Consider the following 17,801-nt stretch of genomic DNA (forward strand, 5'->3'; position numbering starts at 1 on the left):
TGGATTTTTTACTATTAAAGGAGGGTCAATGAAATTTTCTGGTGTTTCCAAAATTATAATTTCATTTAAAAAAAAAAATGGGAAAAAACATTTTAAAAATTAAAAATAATTAACAATAAAAACCAACCAAGTGTTCAAGTTTTTTTCTGCGCAACGGAGGTTGTTCTTGGAGAACTGAATCGGCTAACACATTTAATGTATTCTCAACTTGTGCCAAAACCTTTTCAAGAGGAGCCAACTTGTTTTCAGCATCAGCATTTGGATTTACTATCTATTGTAAAGCTGATTCTACATCTTCACTCCAGAGAATCTGAGCTGCCAATACAACAATTTGTGCCTTTAATAAACATAGAAAAAAATATACTCAAAATTTATTCCTTTGTAACATGGTTAAAATATAAATATTACATAATAAGTAGTTTAATATTAAATTAAACTATAACAATATTATTAATTATTATTTCTTGCATAAGTGCTCTTTTTCTTTAAAAAAAAAGTAATATTTTATTGTATTCTAAATACTTTAAAAAAATATCCTCTTGTTTTTATTATTTCATTTCTCTCATTATTATCTCATTTAGAAATAATAACACAAATAAAAAAATTTATACCTGATATTTATCACACCAAAGCATGAATGCATTAGGATCGATAACACCATCTGCTAACTGTTTAATATCTTGAACTGCTTGTGCTGCTGTGCTCGATACAGGTGTACAGAACTTTACCTAAAAAATAAAAAAATAAAACTTAACATAAAAAATTCACAACTGAAATCTTAAGATACTACTATATAACAACTTAAAAAAAATGAAAAATGAAACATCTTCAAAGAAAAAAATATGACGCAGCCAACACCTAATGTCCATCCAACAAATGATGAACAAATATAACGCATAATTTAAACCAGCGACTGTTTAGTAATTATCTTTCTTCCAGTTAGATATGTCTAATAATGCAGAGTATTTTGTATAAAACTAAAACTTCATTACACTATTTCACTGAACAAATTAATTTTTTTTAAAATAAATAAACTGTTAATTAAAAGCAACACTAAACTGTAGAGATTCTGCTTGTTAAGGACATCTCTAAAAAAAGTAACATCAGTTTTCTGTCAGGTATATACTGACAGATGTCAGTATACCAAATATTGAGATCAGCATCTCAATATCTCTACAACCACCAAATCAATCTTTAGTTTTATAAAAGTTTCTTAACTATCTCTTCAGAATAATAAATGAAGTTACCTGACTAATTACTGCAGATAATACAAAAAAGGAAAAGAGATAAAATTAAAGAAAGAGAGAACTTATTTAAGTAAAATAGTAACAATTATAACTCGTTATATAATGATTTATATGTCAACTTCCGTAAAAAAAGAATTCATTTGAATAGTGTTGCAATCTTTCTTTAAAGTTAATTAAAGAATTATACATGAGACAAACAACAGCAGTAAAAGTAAGTAAGAATATGACCAACTGGGTGAGTCTAGATCAAGGTGTTATGCAAGGATGCTGATTCTCACTAACATTGTTCAACATTTATATTGAAGATATTATAAAAATATATTACACGAAAGAAGTATATGAGGACAAAAATAATATCCATAAAGTTTGCTGATATGATAATTCTAGCTGGTGGCACAAACATACTACAAAGATCAGTGATAACCCTGGAGGAAGGAATAAAAGAATATGGAATGAAAACAAACATAAGAAAAACTAAAATAATGAAAGTAAATAACAGAAAAAACTTAAAGGTAAGAAAAAATGAAGGAAGAATAAAAAATGTGAAAAATTACAGATATCTGGGAAGTATGATAAAAAGAGGACTGGAAGAGCATAAAGAAATAAAAGGAAGGATAGTGATGGCAATGAAAGGCATCAGCAAGAGGAAATTACTATGTAGTAAAAGTTGGCAATTAAGGAAGATTTTAGCCAAAAACTAAATGTATATATCTTATTGTATAGAAGTGAAGCATAGGGGTTGAGAAAGAGGTAGAGGAATGGATTGAGGTTTTTGAGATGTGATATGGAGAAGGATGGAGGAAGTAAAAGAGACAGACAAAGTGAGGAATGAGGAATTAATGGTAAAGATTAAAAAAATAAGAGCATGCAAGAAGTAATTAAAAGGAAATGGTTATGTAGTTAGAGGAAGTGGAATCTTGATAACTGCACTGGAAAGATCAATAGAAAAAAGGAAGAAGAATGTAGTTAATATATGAAGTGATGCTTGTAAACAAAGATAACAAAGGAGAAGGCTTAGGAGAGATTGGATGGAGCCAATGGTGACCTGCTGCCAGATAGAACACCAAATGATGCATCTCTTTAGGGGAAAAAAACATTTTATAGAACTAAATACAGTCTACAAACACAATTGGTGCATCAGTTTCATTTCACAGCATGCACATATATTCATCAAAAGCTTCTTTCTTTCCTTTTTTCTCAAAATAAATCTATGTCATTCGATTTATTATACTGCTTTTGTAAAAATTTCAGAAAAAAAAACACAAATCTACACTTGTTTTATAACTGGGGATGACTTATACAGGGGACAGAACTTACCTCTTCACCCTCCCTTGATGCTATACCAACAATAACTGTATTATCTTCATTTAGAAGAATGGCAGCAACCCCAGCAAACATCTTCTTGAAATGTTTTTGTAATCTTGCAATATTTTTACTGTTACCAATAATTTCCAAAAGATCTTCATCACCAACAAAGTAAAATCTAACAAAAGAAAATAAATAACGACATTTAAATTTATATATCACTAGTAACTCATTGATAAGCAAATTATATTAATATTTTTCATTTTAGCTGTAAAATAAACTATCAATTCTTCTATAGATATATCATAAATAAATAAATATATCTAAGAATATAAAAGACACACACAAACAAACATACCTTGGGAATGAAGTCCTTTCTCTTTCCAAATATTCACCGAGGGCTTTTTGAATTTTTCCTAGGAGATCAGCCAATCTCTCTAAAACACGTTGTACACCTTGAATATTTAGAACATCCATGACCATTGGTGATTTTGATACTTTCTTCATGAGCCCCAAGAAATCTGAACTTCATGAAATAACAAGAATAAACTTTTAAAAATCTATCATAAAGAAAACACATCTCACTAATGTAAACAGCAGAAAAAAATTTATTGTAACATAAAAGCAAAAATGTATTGAAATAAATTTTATTATAGTTGACATGTCAACAGTAACATACACTTCCTTCTTATGAACTGATATCAATGCTGGTTATCAATAAAATATAATGAACATAATGTATAAATTATTTTTTTAAATGTTTTAATTTTTACCTTATGTTATGAAATCTTGAAGTTTCCACCAGAAGTAAAGTTTTAATATCAGCACTACCAGAAAATATACCTTCGAGATACACTCATCGGCGTTGAACATCAATCCATACATCAAACAAAGCATTGATTCTATTTAATTTCTCTTCCCAAGTCAGTGCCTCTTCTTCAAACACCTAAATGTATAAAGATGAGTAAAAATAGTGTAAAATTTAATTAGTATATTTAATCAACTAATTAATTAAATTAAACTAATTTTAAATTTAATTACTCAATTCTTTTTTAAAAGATGACTATAACATTTGTGATGGAAAGATGCCAACGACTATTGGTGGATATGACACTCCAAGGTTGCTACTGTCCATAGAACTGCTTAAGAAGACATGAACAGAACATTATTTTATTGTCACGAAGTAAGCATTAATTACAATACAAGAGCAAGCAGTACAAGAGTGTGTACAACAATGAAGGACGCCCCATGCTTAAAGGAATTTTGTTAAAAAATTCATTCAATACGCATTATTAAAATTAAATGTAGCTGAGATGTGTAAAAAATAAATTTAAAAAATAATGGGTCGTAGGTTGACACATTACTATTCGAATAAAACATCACTAAATGTTAAAACAACAAAACAGATGGAGAACAATAATAATTATATCAGAATAGATCTATAAGCAGACATGTTTCAATGGTTGTTTGGATATATATATATAACACTTACTGCATTATAATAAACTACAGAAAATGGTTAAAATGGGAATAAGTATTTGATAAAATATATTGTATTAAAAAATAGCAATACCTTGCTGAGCTTCAATAACAGCTGGCTCAACTTTATCAAGATCAGCCATAACATCTTCTCTTTTTTGTGCAATCTGTATGGTTTGCTTTTCTATTTCAGGCTGTATTTCTTGACTTTGAACTTTTTTCTTTTCAGCTTCTTGCTGATCTTGAAGCATCTGACGTAATTTTGCATTAGCAGCTTCATTTTTAGCTTGTAATTCCTAAATTAAAAATAAATAAATAGAATTCACAGTAATTCATAAATATAAATCGTAAAATAAAACTGACAGCAGGTGAATGAAAATTTTTAAATAAACTCCTTTCCTCATAGCTCATCAATAACTTGGAATATTTTTCATTGTTATTCTGCATTCTATATAAAATATCAATGATATATTTAAAAATAAAGTAAGATTACTACGAGGAAATGAGGGTACAAGGAAAATTAAGGTATAACTAATGCCAAAAAATATAACAGATACCTATCACAAATTACCATCTTTTTATATTGCTTTAAATTAATGAAACAAGTAAATAACATTTACTTACATAACTACATATAAATGGTACAGTCCGAGATCACATAAAAAATGAAGAAGCAAACCACTTTTCTTTGGTTTGTAGATCCTTTGTTTTTGTTGGTTTTCTCTTCTTGAGGGAGGAAGTACAGTTGAATACAATACTAAGTAATAAAATTAAATCTAAAATGAAAACAATTACCTTCTACAGAAAATACAATTACCTGAGATTTTATGGCTAATGATTTTTGCATTTCTTCAACCTGTTCAACAGTCTCTGCAATTTTACCAAGACCAACATTGAGATGCAACTGCTGTTCCTCCAATTCAGAACATTTTTCACGATGCAATTTTACAAAATTATTTATAAAGTCCAAATAATGACTGAAAACAAAAGTAAAATTTTATTTTTTAATCTGTAAACACAAAAATATATGATACTAAACTTAACCTTGAAAGCCAAAAAAATTTATAATAAATGAATAAATATTACCACAGTAGTTTGTCAAAGAACACTGGTATCATAAACTGAAATAATACAATTTTTAAACAAGACACCAAAATAATTTGCATTTCTTTTGAGAGGCTATGCTTTACGTATGATAAAGAAACTTCACAAAAATTCATATGAAGTAGGATTTTTATTATTATTTTCTTTTATGATATCCACATAGATCACTTAGTGAATTATCAAAGTCTCTTCGATGGGACTGTTTGGGCCTTGCAGTTCTTCCAGTACTTTTTCATATGTCCCTATCTTTGTGCTCTTTCTGGTGTTGAAAATGTTCACATTATGAGTTTCTTTCTTGTGAGTGTGAAGCGAGTGTTTTTGTCCTTGATTTTTTCATTTAATTTTATCTTGTCTTTGTCTAATTTTCTCTTGTCTTATCTTTGTCTGGTAGTAAGTCATTACCAAGATAAAAGTACGTGATCTTTTTGTCTTCAGATCCTCTCTTATTTCTCTGAACTATCTGCATCCTGTCTTGGTGGTTTTTGACACAAGATTGTACTGTAACAGCTGTTTCAGAAGTCTTGAATCTTACATCCTAATGATACTTCCAAAGAATCCTAGTCTCATCTTACACACAATATCTGTGATAGATTTTAACTCTTTGTACACGACTTTGTTGGTCACAATCCATCATTGCTCGTCTTTCTGGTACTTTTTATTGATGCAAGTTCTTCCAATTCTTCTTCTGATTTTCTGGAGTCTGTTTGTTTTTGATTGTTCATTCAGGTGGAAGGATGTTTTTGCTGCGTAAGTAGCGTTTAAAATTATAATTAAATTAAAAAAATATTTTATTGCAGGAATCATTATTAAATTACAATTCATATTAAGACTATGCTTAAGATCATAAGTCCTTATTTACATCATAAAAAATGATATGATTTTTATTTATTCAATTCTATACAAAATAAAATTTTGCTGATTTAAACAGATCATTAAAAAATGCATGCATATAATAATTTATAGTCATTTTAGACAAAATCATTTTTTTTAATTTGGTAATTTAATTTCTAATAAGTAAATTGCTAATTAAAAAAAATAACTTTTTTCAACTCTAACTATAGCTTTCTTCTAATAATAATTTTGTAAAACTGGTGGCTCCTGCGTATTATAAACTACTCATTTACAAATTTTATCATATCCATTATGAGACACGTAGTACAAATATATTTGAAAGATTTTTTTACTTAATGATTTTAATATACATCAGCAAGATTGTTCAAACTCCATTCAACTAAATACCATTCAATAGATATTTGTAAATGACAATGGTCTTAGGATAAGTTGAATTGGAACAGTGGAAAATACAAAAATACAATTGCAGAAGTTTAGTATGTATAGTGGTACAGAATAGTAGGGTATTGAGAGTTGGATGGAAAGAGTAAGTGTAACAACAGAAGAGCCTAAGGAGATAAATCTTTAAAAATTTGTGCGTTACAACACACGCAATTCAAACATGTTAATATACAAAAAAACTCCTCTAATGTATACGAACACTAATGTATCACAGACAAAATAACCTATGATGTGAAAGTACTTTCAAAAGCAAAATTAAAAGTACTTTCAGCAAAATTCAAGCTGGTGAAAAAAAAATTCTGCAAATTTCACACAATGAGTATATGTGAAGAGGGAACAAAATAATAAATTTGAAAATAAGATAGAAACTAAAAATGAACATGTTGAGAAAGAGACAGAATTTAAAAAAAATTTACTGTAGTGATACAGTCATTAAAATATTGGAGAGTTTTTTATTTTATTTTCACTTTAGAACATGTCCTGAAATTCTTTCTTTGTGCGACACCTGTATTACCTAATATTTCTAATATTATATTATCTAATTTTAATGTTATCTAATTTTATATTATATTATCTAATATTTCTATTTCTGTTAAAATACATATATAAACATAGAAAACAATAAAAATATAACTGGTTTTAGAGTACCAGGTATAAAAAAAATCTGTATAATCGTCAAACCATGTTTTTCAATAAATATATTTATCATGAAAAATTTATTTACAAGTTTAAAAAAAACACTGAGCATTTACTAAAATCATTAATTAAAATAGAATAATAATTTACCGTGGTGTGATAGCCATTGTACGTCCACCCCGTTTAGCAAGACGAGCATTAGCTTTATGTAATGTCTGATGAACATAAACGCAAGCATTGATAACAGCATCACGATGAGTCGGTGTTGAAGGTAAACCAGCATAAGCAGCTGGAAAGAAATCGGGAGCTTTCCAATTTGGAGGACCATCGAGATCCAATTTGTTTGTAAATTCACTTCCCACCTGTAAATATTATAAAAATTAATACAAATTAATAAACTAAATTCAATAAGGCTAAATAGAAGACTAATCGTTTGAAATGTAGATACAATTGAAAAATATATCTGTTGCATCACTGTATTTATCAATACATTACTAATATTTAATTTTTTAAAAAACATATTTGATTAATCGTACACTTAAAAGATTAAAAATAAACACACCTGGTACAAAGCACCATCAGACCAATCGCCAAACCAATTAAGTACGCATCTGTTAAACAGTGCTGAAGATGGATTCATAGTGAACACGACATGTAAATTTTTCATAACTTGGCCGGTAAACCATTTATACAATTCTTCATTTGAATCCAACATTAAACCTTCACGTTGAGCACCTTCTTTGCACTGTGTCATCAAAGTAGTATACTCATCACCTTTAAAACAAAATAATTATTAAATAAATTTCTTATTTCACACACAAGCATGGCATTCCAGAAAACACAAATTTAAGTAAATAATTTAATAAGTATAAAAAAACCAGTATTAATGCACCTTATGCTGTTGAGAGAGCTTCTTAGCCTGTGCCACAACCTCCATTATATGCAGTAAGTACAGCAAATCTGGTAAATCTATGCATTTGTTTATTCATCAAACAAAACCTAAATATTTATAACAATATTGTATATATTACAAAGACAAACATTATTCTATAATATGAATAGAAGAAATTAATAAACAGGTAACTAGTAGTAAGGTACATGGATCTTCCAAATATTACAGCACGGGTCCACAACATAACATATAACAGTTTATGTAATATGAGTTATATGACAATATTTGACTCACATTATTTCTTCAAGATACTTATTAAAAAAGAAGAATAAAATATTTGTTTAAATGATCCTAACAATAAAAAAGGTATTAAAAAAATATTTTAAGCAAAAGAAATTTACCTTCAAATAATCCAGGTACTTCACCATTAGCAAGTAATGTATTCATTCTTTCAAGGAAGCCAGATTCAAGAACGTTAGATTCATCCAATATAAAAGCTATTTTCTCATTTTTACAGCCGGATCTTCTTAAAACTGAACGTAAATCTTCATCAAAGTCTTCTCCAGTATATTTATTATGTACCTAATATAAAAATAAAATAAAAATTATATAATTGATACTGACAAATATTACAATGGAGATAAAGTTAAAATATAAAATTAAAATGTTTTGTTAACAAAAGACAATTAACAAATTAAGAAGTAAATAATAAAAAATAGACTTAATTTTATTGAACACATTATTATTATTATTATTGTTACCATTGATTTGTATAAGACGTTTAATGAATTTACTTAACCAGAAAAAATTAAAAAAGAAATTCTTATATTAATAATAAATTGTTGATAAGTGTAGAACATGTTTTGGAAGTACCTCAACAAATTTTTCTTTTCTGTTTAGACTCTGGATCCACCATAAGGTATTACTTCAGAGGATGATATGTATGAATGTAAATGAAGTGTAGCCTTGTACAGTCTCAGGTCGACCATTCTTGTTATGTGTGATTATGTGATTAACTGAAACCCAACCACCAAAGAACACCATCTCGATTCCCCCCTGAGGGGAGCAGAGATCCCGCCTCATAGCGTGTCCGGTCACTACACCACCCCCTCTGTTCCTAGCCAGTAGTGGCTTTAACGGAGGACCAAAGAACACCACTATCCACGATGTAGTAGTATTCAAATCTGTATTAAAGTAACTGCCTTCACTAGGATTTGAACCTTAGAACTTTCGACTTTCAAATCAGCTGATTTGTTCCTTGCATCAACAGTTCTTTCATAGAAAAGAACTATTAAGTCTATGAGTCAATAAAATAAGGTATTTAAAAAAATAGAATAGCCACATTACTTTATCAAAAGTTCACGTACAACTATGTTAAACTATTGGCATTTATTAAACAGTGTAACCAGATCTTTTATCATGGTCATAGATTTTACAGTCTTCCCCTTAGTCTGCCTGTAAATTCAACATTCAAATTAAGATTTATTTTTAAATCTACAAATATAATACTCATCTAACAGTTCTAATTTATTAATAATATTACAATTTCTTTCCCTCTACACTCATTATATATGGAAAATTTACAGACAAAAAAATTCTGAAACATTGTGTAAGCCGTAATGAATAACATATATACCATTAATAAAAAAAATTCATCTGTTACTAGAAAAAAAAACTTACCCTAATTTGAAATACAGATAATCCATTCATAGATGCAACAAATCTTGACAATGTTGTTTTACTAGCACCAGATACTCCAATAAGCAACAAATGCCCCTGAGGCTGTCGGAAGATACGATCAATACGCAAAACATGATCAAGCACCTCATCAAATAGAACTAATGGTACATCAAGTTCTTCATCATAAAATACCTATATTAACCATAAATCATTACCTATATTCATCATAAATTATTATTAATCAAAATTATCTCTCTCTAAAATTAAGAGTTTAAGAATAGATGAAGGGATATCAGTTTCGCAAATGGTTTAAATAATATAAGCAAAGAAAATAAAATCATTTAAATTTAATAAAATTTTGGTATGAGGGTTTCTTATAAATTAACCTCCAGTTAAGTAATAAAAAAAAAAAAAAAAATGAAAATGAATTTACTATAAGTTAGGTACACACTTATGTGCGTACACTTTATATCCAAATTCAAGCACTTTTATCATGACACCAGCTTGTATATTTCTTTTTAAAAGAATGGTGCTGCCAAAGTACTCATCCGTTCAAGAGTTCATCACTGTGTTGAGTAGCCAGCCAATTCTTCAATTTTGTAAAAAGATATAAATCAGATGGTGTCAAATCACGATTGTAAGGGGGATGGTCAAAAATTTGCCACTTAAACTTGTTAGTACATCCTTAGTGCTAGTGGCGGTATGAAGTTATGCAATGTCATGGAAAAAAATGAACCCCTTTGTTAGCTTCTCTAGTTGTTTATTCTGTACCACTCTAAAGCTTTATCAGCATTTCATAATAATTATTTGTGGTTATTGTTATATCCACCATTATATTATTCTAACAAAATCACTTTACAATCAAAAAACAGTAGCCAATCACTTTTTTGGTTTGAATTTTTTGGGCTTGTTCAATGTGTGTGCATGTTTGGATGGCTCTTTAAGCCTCAACATAAACGATCCAAATCCACGTCTTGTCCCAAGAACTAATTCTATCTCTTTATTCTGGTATTGTTAAAATATAAATGCCACCTTTTTTTTGTGTGGACATCTGTAAGTTGTTCTGTGATACATTATGACCGTTTGCAAATATTGCTGTCAAAATAAACAAATGGGTAAGGTAAATAGGAATAAGTCAATTTTGGGTTAAAAAAAAAATTTCATAACAGAAACCAATAATTAGTACAACAAATTTATGGCTAAATTACATTTCAGGTAAGCCAGTTTATGATACTATATATGTGTATTTCTATTAGTAGTAATGTTGGATTAGATCTAATGCATTGTAATGATAGTATTAAAAACAGTTCTAAAGCAAAAATATTAATACCTACTTTCCAAATGAGAATGATTGGATGAATTTATGACCGATAACATATCAGAAATCGGTTTTGTAATTGCTGTATTATAAATAACATCATTTAAAAAGCGCACACAACTAATACAATAAAATATACTAATAAATAAAACTTATACATAAAATAATAGTCTCATACGCAGACCAAACTTTAGACGCAACGTAAATGACATACATAACCTGAATAAACACGTATCTTGTTTTCAAAAAATATCCAGTAGAATGCGGTAAAAAATTACCGCGATTTATAATAACCGAGCATACGATTTATAATAAGGGGCATATAACGTTTAAAATAACTAAGTAATAATGAATATTAAGAATAATGTTATAATAAGTAATAATGAATATTAAGTAATAATGAAATACTTAATTATTTTTACAATAATGGAATATTGAAACGGTACAACATCCTATGTAATCATGATTGTTTTAAGAAAATCTGACTACATCCCATCGTTGTAGATCCCATTACATAATTTTGTTATCTTCTGAAATCCTATTTAATTCTTAAGTAGTTCTGTTAATGCTGATAAAACTTCCAATTTTGGTTTGCTGGTCCTACTTCAAGTTTTAATTTTATTCCAGCCTTTATAAGATCATTTGGCTTCCTTTTGAGGAATGTTGTTACTTTATACACTTATTCCACCTTTCAAATATCTTTCCCTCTTCCTATAACACTTTACCAGTTTTACTGGCAATTTCTTTAGTGTGTGTACCATTCCTATGCTTATCTCATGTTACTGTTTTTACGTTTTATCACATTAGTTCATACCAAAATGTTTTTTTCTGAATTTTTCACACATGGTGAGACAGAGTGTACAATGAATAAACATTGGAGTCATGTTTGAAGCAAATTTGAGACCAATGTTGGACACATTGTAAGGCAGTGCCTTGATCATGACATGGATTCTAAATCTCAGAGCTATATACAATCACAATTTGTATACAGAGGGGTTGTTATAAAAGTATACTAATGTATATTCCCTTTTAAAAATTGACCCCTCCTTCTATTGAAGCCTAGACATCTGTAAATGAATAATGAAATAAATTTCAAAATAAATCCAAAATCTCTTGCATTATCAACATGGGTTAGAATATTGTTATTAGTCGTACAGCTATGGTAAGGAGGATTCCTTTTACTGATTGAAGAAGAGAATTATTCTCTTCTTCAAAAAAAAATATAATTATTACATTTTCCCTTATTCATATCTAGATCACTTTAAATTCACCAATTAAATACACAATCTGCATGTTCTCAAAACATAATGTAGTCATTCAGTTCAAAAATGTATATATCATTCACAAAATTAAAAACTTTAATTTTTGATAACTGATGACAATTATTTGCAATTAATAAAAACAATGGAGTAATAATTTACTGTGATGTATTATTTTCAATCAGGTAACTATGACAGAATCTCTTGGTGCATAATTTATACACAAAGATTTTGATTTATCTTCAATTAATGATATGGTAGCTGTACTAGCTGGAATCCTATTCTAAATTGATTTATTTTGTCTGTGTCATATTAACAAAATTATGAGGTGGCAGTGTACATATCTCATGAGCAAAGTCAGGATCCTAAATTTTCTTGAATGAATCCTACCACTTTTTTTATCTTCAATTCCCTACCTCGGTAATTATCAATTACCATCAGAAATATTTAAAATGATAGTACTCAGTGCAATCTGACACCTTTATTTACTCTTAACCTCTTGGTCAAATTTCCTGGGTGAATGACTTGAGATTTATATTTCTCTTTAGCAATGTTTATTATGTTTGTTGGTAAATTATATTTTTCATGGTTTTCCATATATTAAAATTTTCTTAAATTAAATATTTAACCAAGATTTTCCTTCTATCTTCACATTCATAAAGCCTATTCTAAATCTCACATCAGCCAACTCTGACTTTCTCACCCACTACATCCAACTTTTTATCTCAATTACTGAAAATTATAATTATAAACCTCTCATTTGACAACCTTTCTTTCCATAATCTTGAGGTTTTATGATCCAATTTAGATGTTAAAAACTGAACTACGATAAATAAATTATGAAAGCATTATGAAAAGCAATTACATATTTATTGTCAAACCGTACCTTTAATAATTCTAGAGCAACAAGATAATTTTCATTTGTTATTGGAAGATCTTTAATTTTTAAAGAATGTAAACAGTGTCATTTTTGAATGTTAGTTAAATCATCGCTATTACGAATTAAATTAATAAATACAAGATATATTAATATAACACTGTCATTCTAAGACATTGCCTTTAAATACTGGTAATTTATAGGTTGTAATTGAGTTTGTTTAAATGATGTATTTGTACTAACTTCTTGATTAGATGATTTTTGATTAATATTATTTATTAAATGTTGCAATTTGCATTCTACAGTACACTAGTTTTCCTTGACCTGTTCATGATGCAATGATAAAACATCATCGTCATAATCTAATTCAAGTTTTGATTGAACGAGGTCATATTTGCATTGTAAATCAAGATTCCTTAATTTAATTTACAAGGCATGACTATCACCTTGTGATGGATCAAATTTGTCAGTAAATGTGGCAATTCTAGTTATAGAGGCCTTTATTGACTCCCTTTGTTTAATTAATTGTTCCTTTTCCATAATAGTGATTTAAATTAATATAAATTATTGATAATGTAAATTAAATGTGAAATAATTTAAGAAAGATCTTACATAAATGATATAAAATTAAGACACTGTGAATCCCTTTATGCAGTAGATTTTTGAATATGAAGATTCTTAAATAATTTTTGAGTTCTTTTGATTATAATTATTTTATTGTAATTGTAAATATCATTTATACGTAAAACATTAATAACTTATAAATCTTTATGTATGTTTATCGTATTAATAAATGTAATCAATGAGATAAGACTAGATGAGTCCTTAGAGACTTGTAATAGTCTCTTAGAAGACTGGAATAGGAAAGTTTGCGTGATCCACTTCTCAGTAAGAAATATATAAATATAAATATAATTGTCAAAAATAGTAAAATTTCTGTTATACATAATGTAAAATGTTTGGACCGTCTAATTAGATAATAAATTTTCATTATAATAATAACCCGATTTCATTTACAGTGGGTCAAATCACACTGTGTTGCTTTGAAATATTTTATTAAACGCTAATCTTTCATCATCGTTATCTAAACGATAACGATGATAGGGCATACATAAACGTAATTTATCATTACGTTTATGTATACCCTATCTAAAATATAATGCTGTTTTGTGATTACTTGAAAAAGTAAAAAAAAATATATACTAAAATAGACTATCAAAACTTCGTTTTGTACCGGTAAATGTGATTCGTGTAAATTATTTCGTAAATTAAAAATTCTGATGTTTCCGTGCATTTATATTTATGAATGTATAACATTTGCAAAGAAGTAAATGTTATTTATTATTTTAATAAAAATTAAAAAGCGAAAATTGTAATTATCTGGTAACAAATTAACAAGCGATTTTCCCTTTGCAAGCGTGCATGTACGTGTGAATTCTTGTATTATGATGAACCTATGTTGTACGCATGTAGTTCTATCAAGACGGAACATTAGATTTGATTAAATTAAATAAAAATCTTTATCAACCCCTAGTGTACCGTTGGTATATTAATTTAATCTAGTTTTGAAGGTACAGTTTTATTTAATTTATTGTAAATACATCGCTTGCGATATATTATTAAAATACATTTTAAAAAATCTAGATTGCGATTAAAACAAAATGTTTATAAATAAATGTAATAAAATATTTTTTTATACTAATAAATAAAAAAACAAAATAGTTCAATAGCCGATGACAAATATAATGTATAAAATTCTATCGGTCATAGCTGATAGAGGACTATTTTACAAAGACGAATTTTAGAGATAATTATTTTTTCGTTTAATTTTTTGATGATGCGTCAAAAGAAAAGAATTGTCAGACGGTTACTGCGAGGGTGGAGTGAGACAGTGAGGGGAATCACCCCCCTCACTGACCCGCTCGCCACTGTCGCGCTGTCCCTCTGTTAAACACGAACAACAGAACGGCCAGCTGTCTTCTTTGGCGTCTGATTGGCTACCGTCGGACAGTACTGATCACGCCACAATTCAAATACAACCGTTAACGTAACGGTCATCACTTCTAAACGAGTAACAAAGTTAATAGCAATCACTATTTCTTATATAGACGTTCGATATAATTAAATTAAATCAAGATTAGTCCATTATTTTATATTGATTACATTTTATTTAAAATAATAATTAATTTCCTTTAATTTTAATAAATACATTAAAAATATTACGATAAAGTATATTCGTTTTGTAAAGTAAAAAAAAATTTAACAATAAATTATAACAGATCAAAATTCTCCTGTTTTATTTACAATACGACCTCGTAATATCCTACACGTGTAGTTTAACGAGCGAGGAAATAAAGCATTAAAGGATAAAAAAAAAAAATAATCAGTAAAACTTATAATTAAATCGATTATTTATGTTTCTAATAAATAACGTAACAGACGGCCAGATAAATACAATGTTGCGTTACACGCTATAAACAACCTACATTCCTACATTTATGCAATTCTTTAATGTTTATAAGAACATAAAATATAATGTTATTTAATAGATCAACAAACATCAACTAAACCGTTTGCCGACCGACCTCCTAAGTAAGAAGCTTCGTCCGGAGGTCCCGGGTTTGAATCTTAGACACGGTTGGAATTTTTAATTTAATTTATATTATTGACTCGTTTAATTATTTATCAAAATATGAATTTATATTACAGAATATAAGGTATATGTTTAGTGAAGGCTGTTTGTTCAGTTTTTAGTCAAGGTCACAGACACAACGTTGTTCGAAAAAAAACAACGCATTAAACGGACTAGGTTTTGTCAACAAATCAGTGAATGGTGTTATAAACAACATAACCCAAGCTTGTTTATTATTACAATACTGACCTGTGTGCGATGCCGTTACCAGCTGTCGCCAGTCTGCTCTCTGTGTGCGTTGGGTGTGTTAGTGGGCGCGATGAAAATTATGATTGAAAATCGGGTCGCAAATACTGAAAGATTGATAAACGCTATATTAACCCACTATATTATACCCTCCATCGCATTATTTAATCGCGTACTATTTTTCTTAATATTAAATATTATTATTCAAATTTCTTACAGTTTGTGTAAAAAAATAATTTTCTATTTTGTTTTTGTATTGAAGTAAAAATACTTGTAAAACACGAGACAAATTAACTGCAAATAACCGCTTTAAACAAATACGACATCCTTTGATTCGGTTTTAAATAGCCGATCGCAGTACTGTTAATCCTGATGAAGTTTTAGATATTATGGCGAGAAAGAAAAGTCGACGAGTACCTTTATAATATTGATAACTTTTATTGGAGTGTAAATGTGGATTATGAAAAAAATGATATACTAACATTATGATTCTTATTTTCGTAGTAAATGATGTATTAAATCTAAGCGTATGTTTTCTATTTTTCAAGTGCAGTAAAGTATAAAAAACCGTTTCAATATAAAATGATTTTCATTATTATTACTATTATCTCATCATCAGCCCCCTTAGCCGCCCCCGAAAAAACTCCTAGCTACGTGCCTCTCTGTCTGTGTGTGTGTGTGTAAAATCTCTCAGTCACTCTCTCTCTCGCTGTGTGTGTGTAAAATCTCTCAGTCACTCTCTCTCTCGCTGTGTGTGTGTGTGTGATCGTTATTTTTCTCACCACGGTCTGTCCTTTCAAACAGAAAGAAAAGAAAATTCGGAAACCTAACTTGTGTATATTAAGACAAAAATAAAGCAAATTTTTTAATTAATTTAAATGGGTTAATTGAGTATTTGTTTTTCTAACGCGAAAGATAGTAACAATTTTTTTCAAAAAAAAAAAAAAAAATTAAAATGAGACACGATAATATTTAGTTGCACTTAATGAACACTAACATTTTAGCCGAGCGGTAGCGTCTCGGTCTTTCCTTCGAAGGTCCCGGGTTCGAATCCTTGTCAGGCATGGCATTTTCACAGTTTACAAAATTCAAATTTGTATAATTTTATTCTATCCTCTGAAGCAATACCTAATGTTGGTCTCAGAGGCTAAAAAAATCTGATGAGGACATCACTGTCTTCATTTTTTACGCCTATTAAATTACATATACGCATTTTTTTTTTTTTTTAATGAAAAGTACATAAAATTTTATTTCATTAACTTCTGATATTTTTTCATTTAAAAAATGTTTTTTTATTGTTATTGAATTATAATTTATTGTAATTTTTCTTTTTAAACAGATGTTAATAATTATTAATAAATCAATATATTTAAATTTAAAAAAAAAAAGAGATGAAGTCTGATTCGAACCTAGGTGCCTTCCTCTTGTAAGATCCAAATAATTCATTAATTAAAATTTTATTTGGCTATAACTCTGGAACCGATGAAAATAATTATCACTTATATCGTTGAAAAACTCTCGATGAGGATTTATTATTGCGATTAAGAAAAAGTCCAGGATCCAAATTTTGTTGGATTTTGGGCTGTTTTGGACACTTTTAGCCCGGTCGATTGCAATCAAAAGGGAGGTGCAAAACTAGATGTTATAACAGTCTTAAATCCAAAATTTCAACATGCTACGGCTAATCGTTTTTAAGTTATGCGAGATACATACGTACGTAAAGACGTCATGCCGAAACTATTCAAAATGGATTCAAGAACGGTCAAGATGGATATTTCCGTTAAAATCTGAAAAACGAAATTTTTCGCGATCACAATAGTGTAGTACTGTAGA

The 17,801-nt window shown here is 28.6% G+C and overlaps 1 protein-coding gene across 1 annotated transcript in view; it reads right to left on the minus strand.

The window, feature by feature from the left end:
- The window catches only part of LOC142331652 (dynein heavy chain, cytoplasmic-like), a 51,450-nt gene extending 36,302 nt beyond the window's left edge, over nt 1-15,148 (minus strand). The window contains 12 exon segments of the mRNA XM_075377675.1: nt 128-337; nt 612-728; nt 2,565-2,730; nt 2,911-3,078; nt 3,326-3,498; nt 4,121-4,327; nt 4,849-5,008; nt 7,215-7,426; nt 7,627-7,838; nt 8,358-8,538; nt 9,637-9,828; nt 15,050-15,148. Coding sequence (XP_075233790.1) covers nt 128-337; nt 612-728; nt 2,565-2,730; nt 2,911-3,078; nt 3,326-3,498; nt 4,121-4,327; nt 4,849-5,008; nt 7,215-7,426; nt 7,627-7,838; nt 8,358-8,538; nt 9,637-9,828; nt 15,050-15,148 — 2,097 coding nt within the window.
- Between the last annotated feature and the right edge of the window lie 2,653 nt (nt 15,149-17,801).

The sequence above is a fragment of the Lycorma delicatula genome, chromosome 10 (genome assembly GCF_047948215.1).
Source record: "Lycorma delicatula isolate Av1 chromosome 10, ASM4794821v1, whole genome shotgun sequence".
In the NCBI taxonomy this organism is placed as follows: Eukaryota; Metazoa; Arthropoda; class Insecta; order Hemiptera; family Fulgoridae; genus Lycorma; species Lycorma delicatula.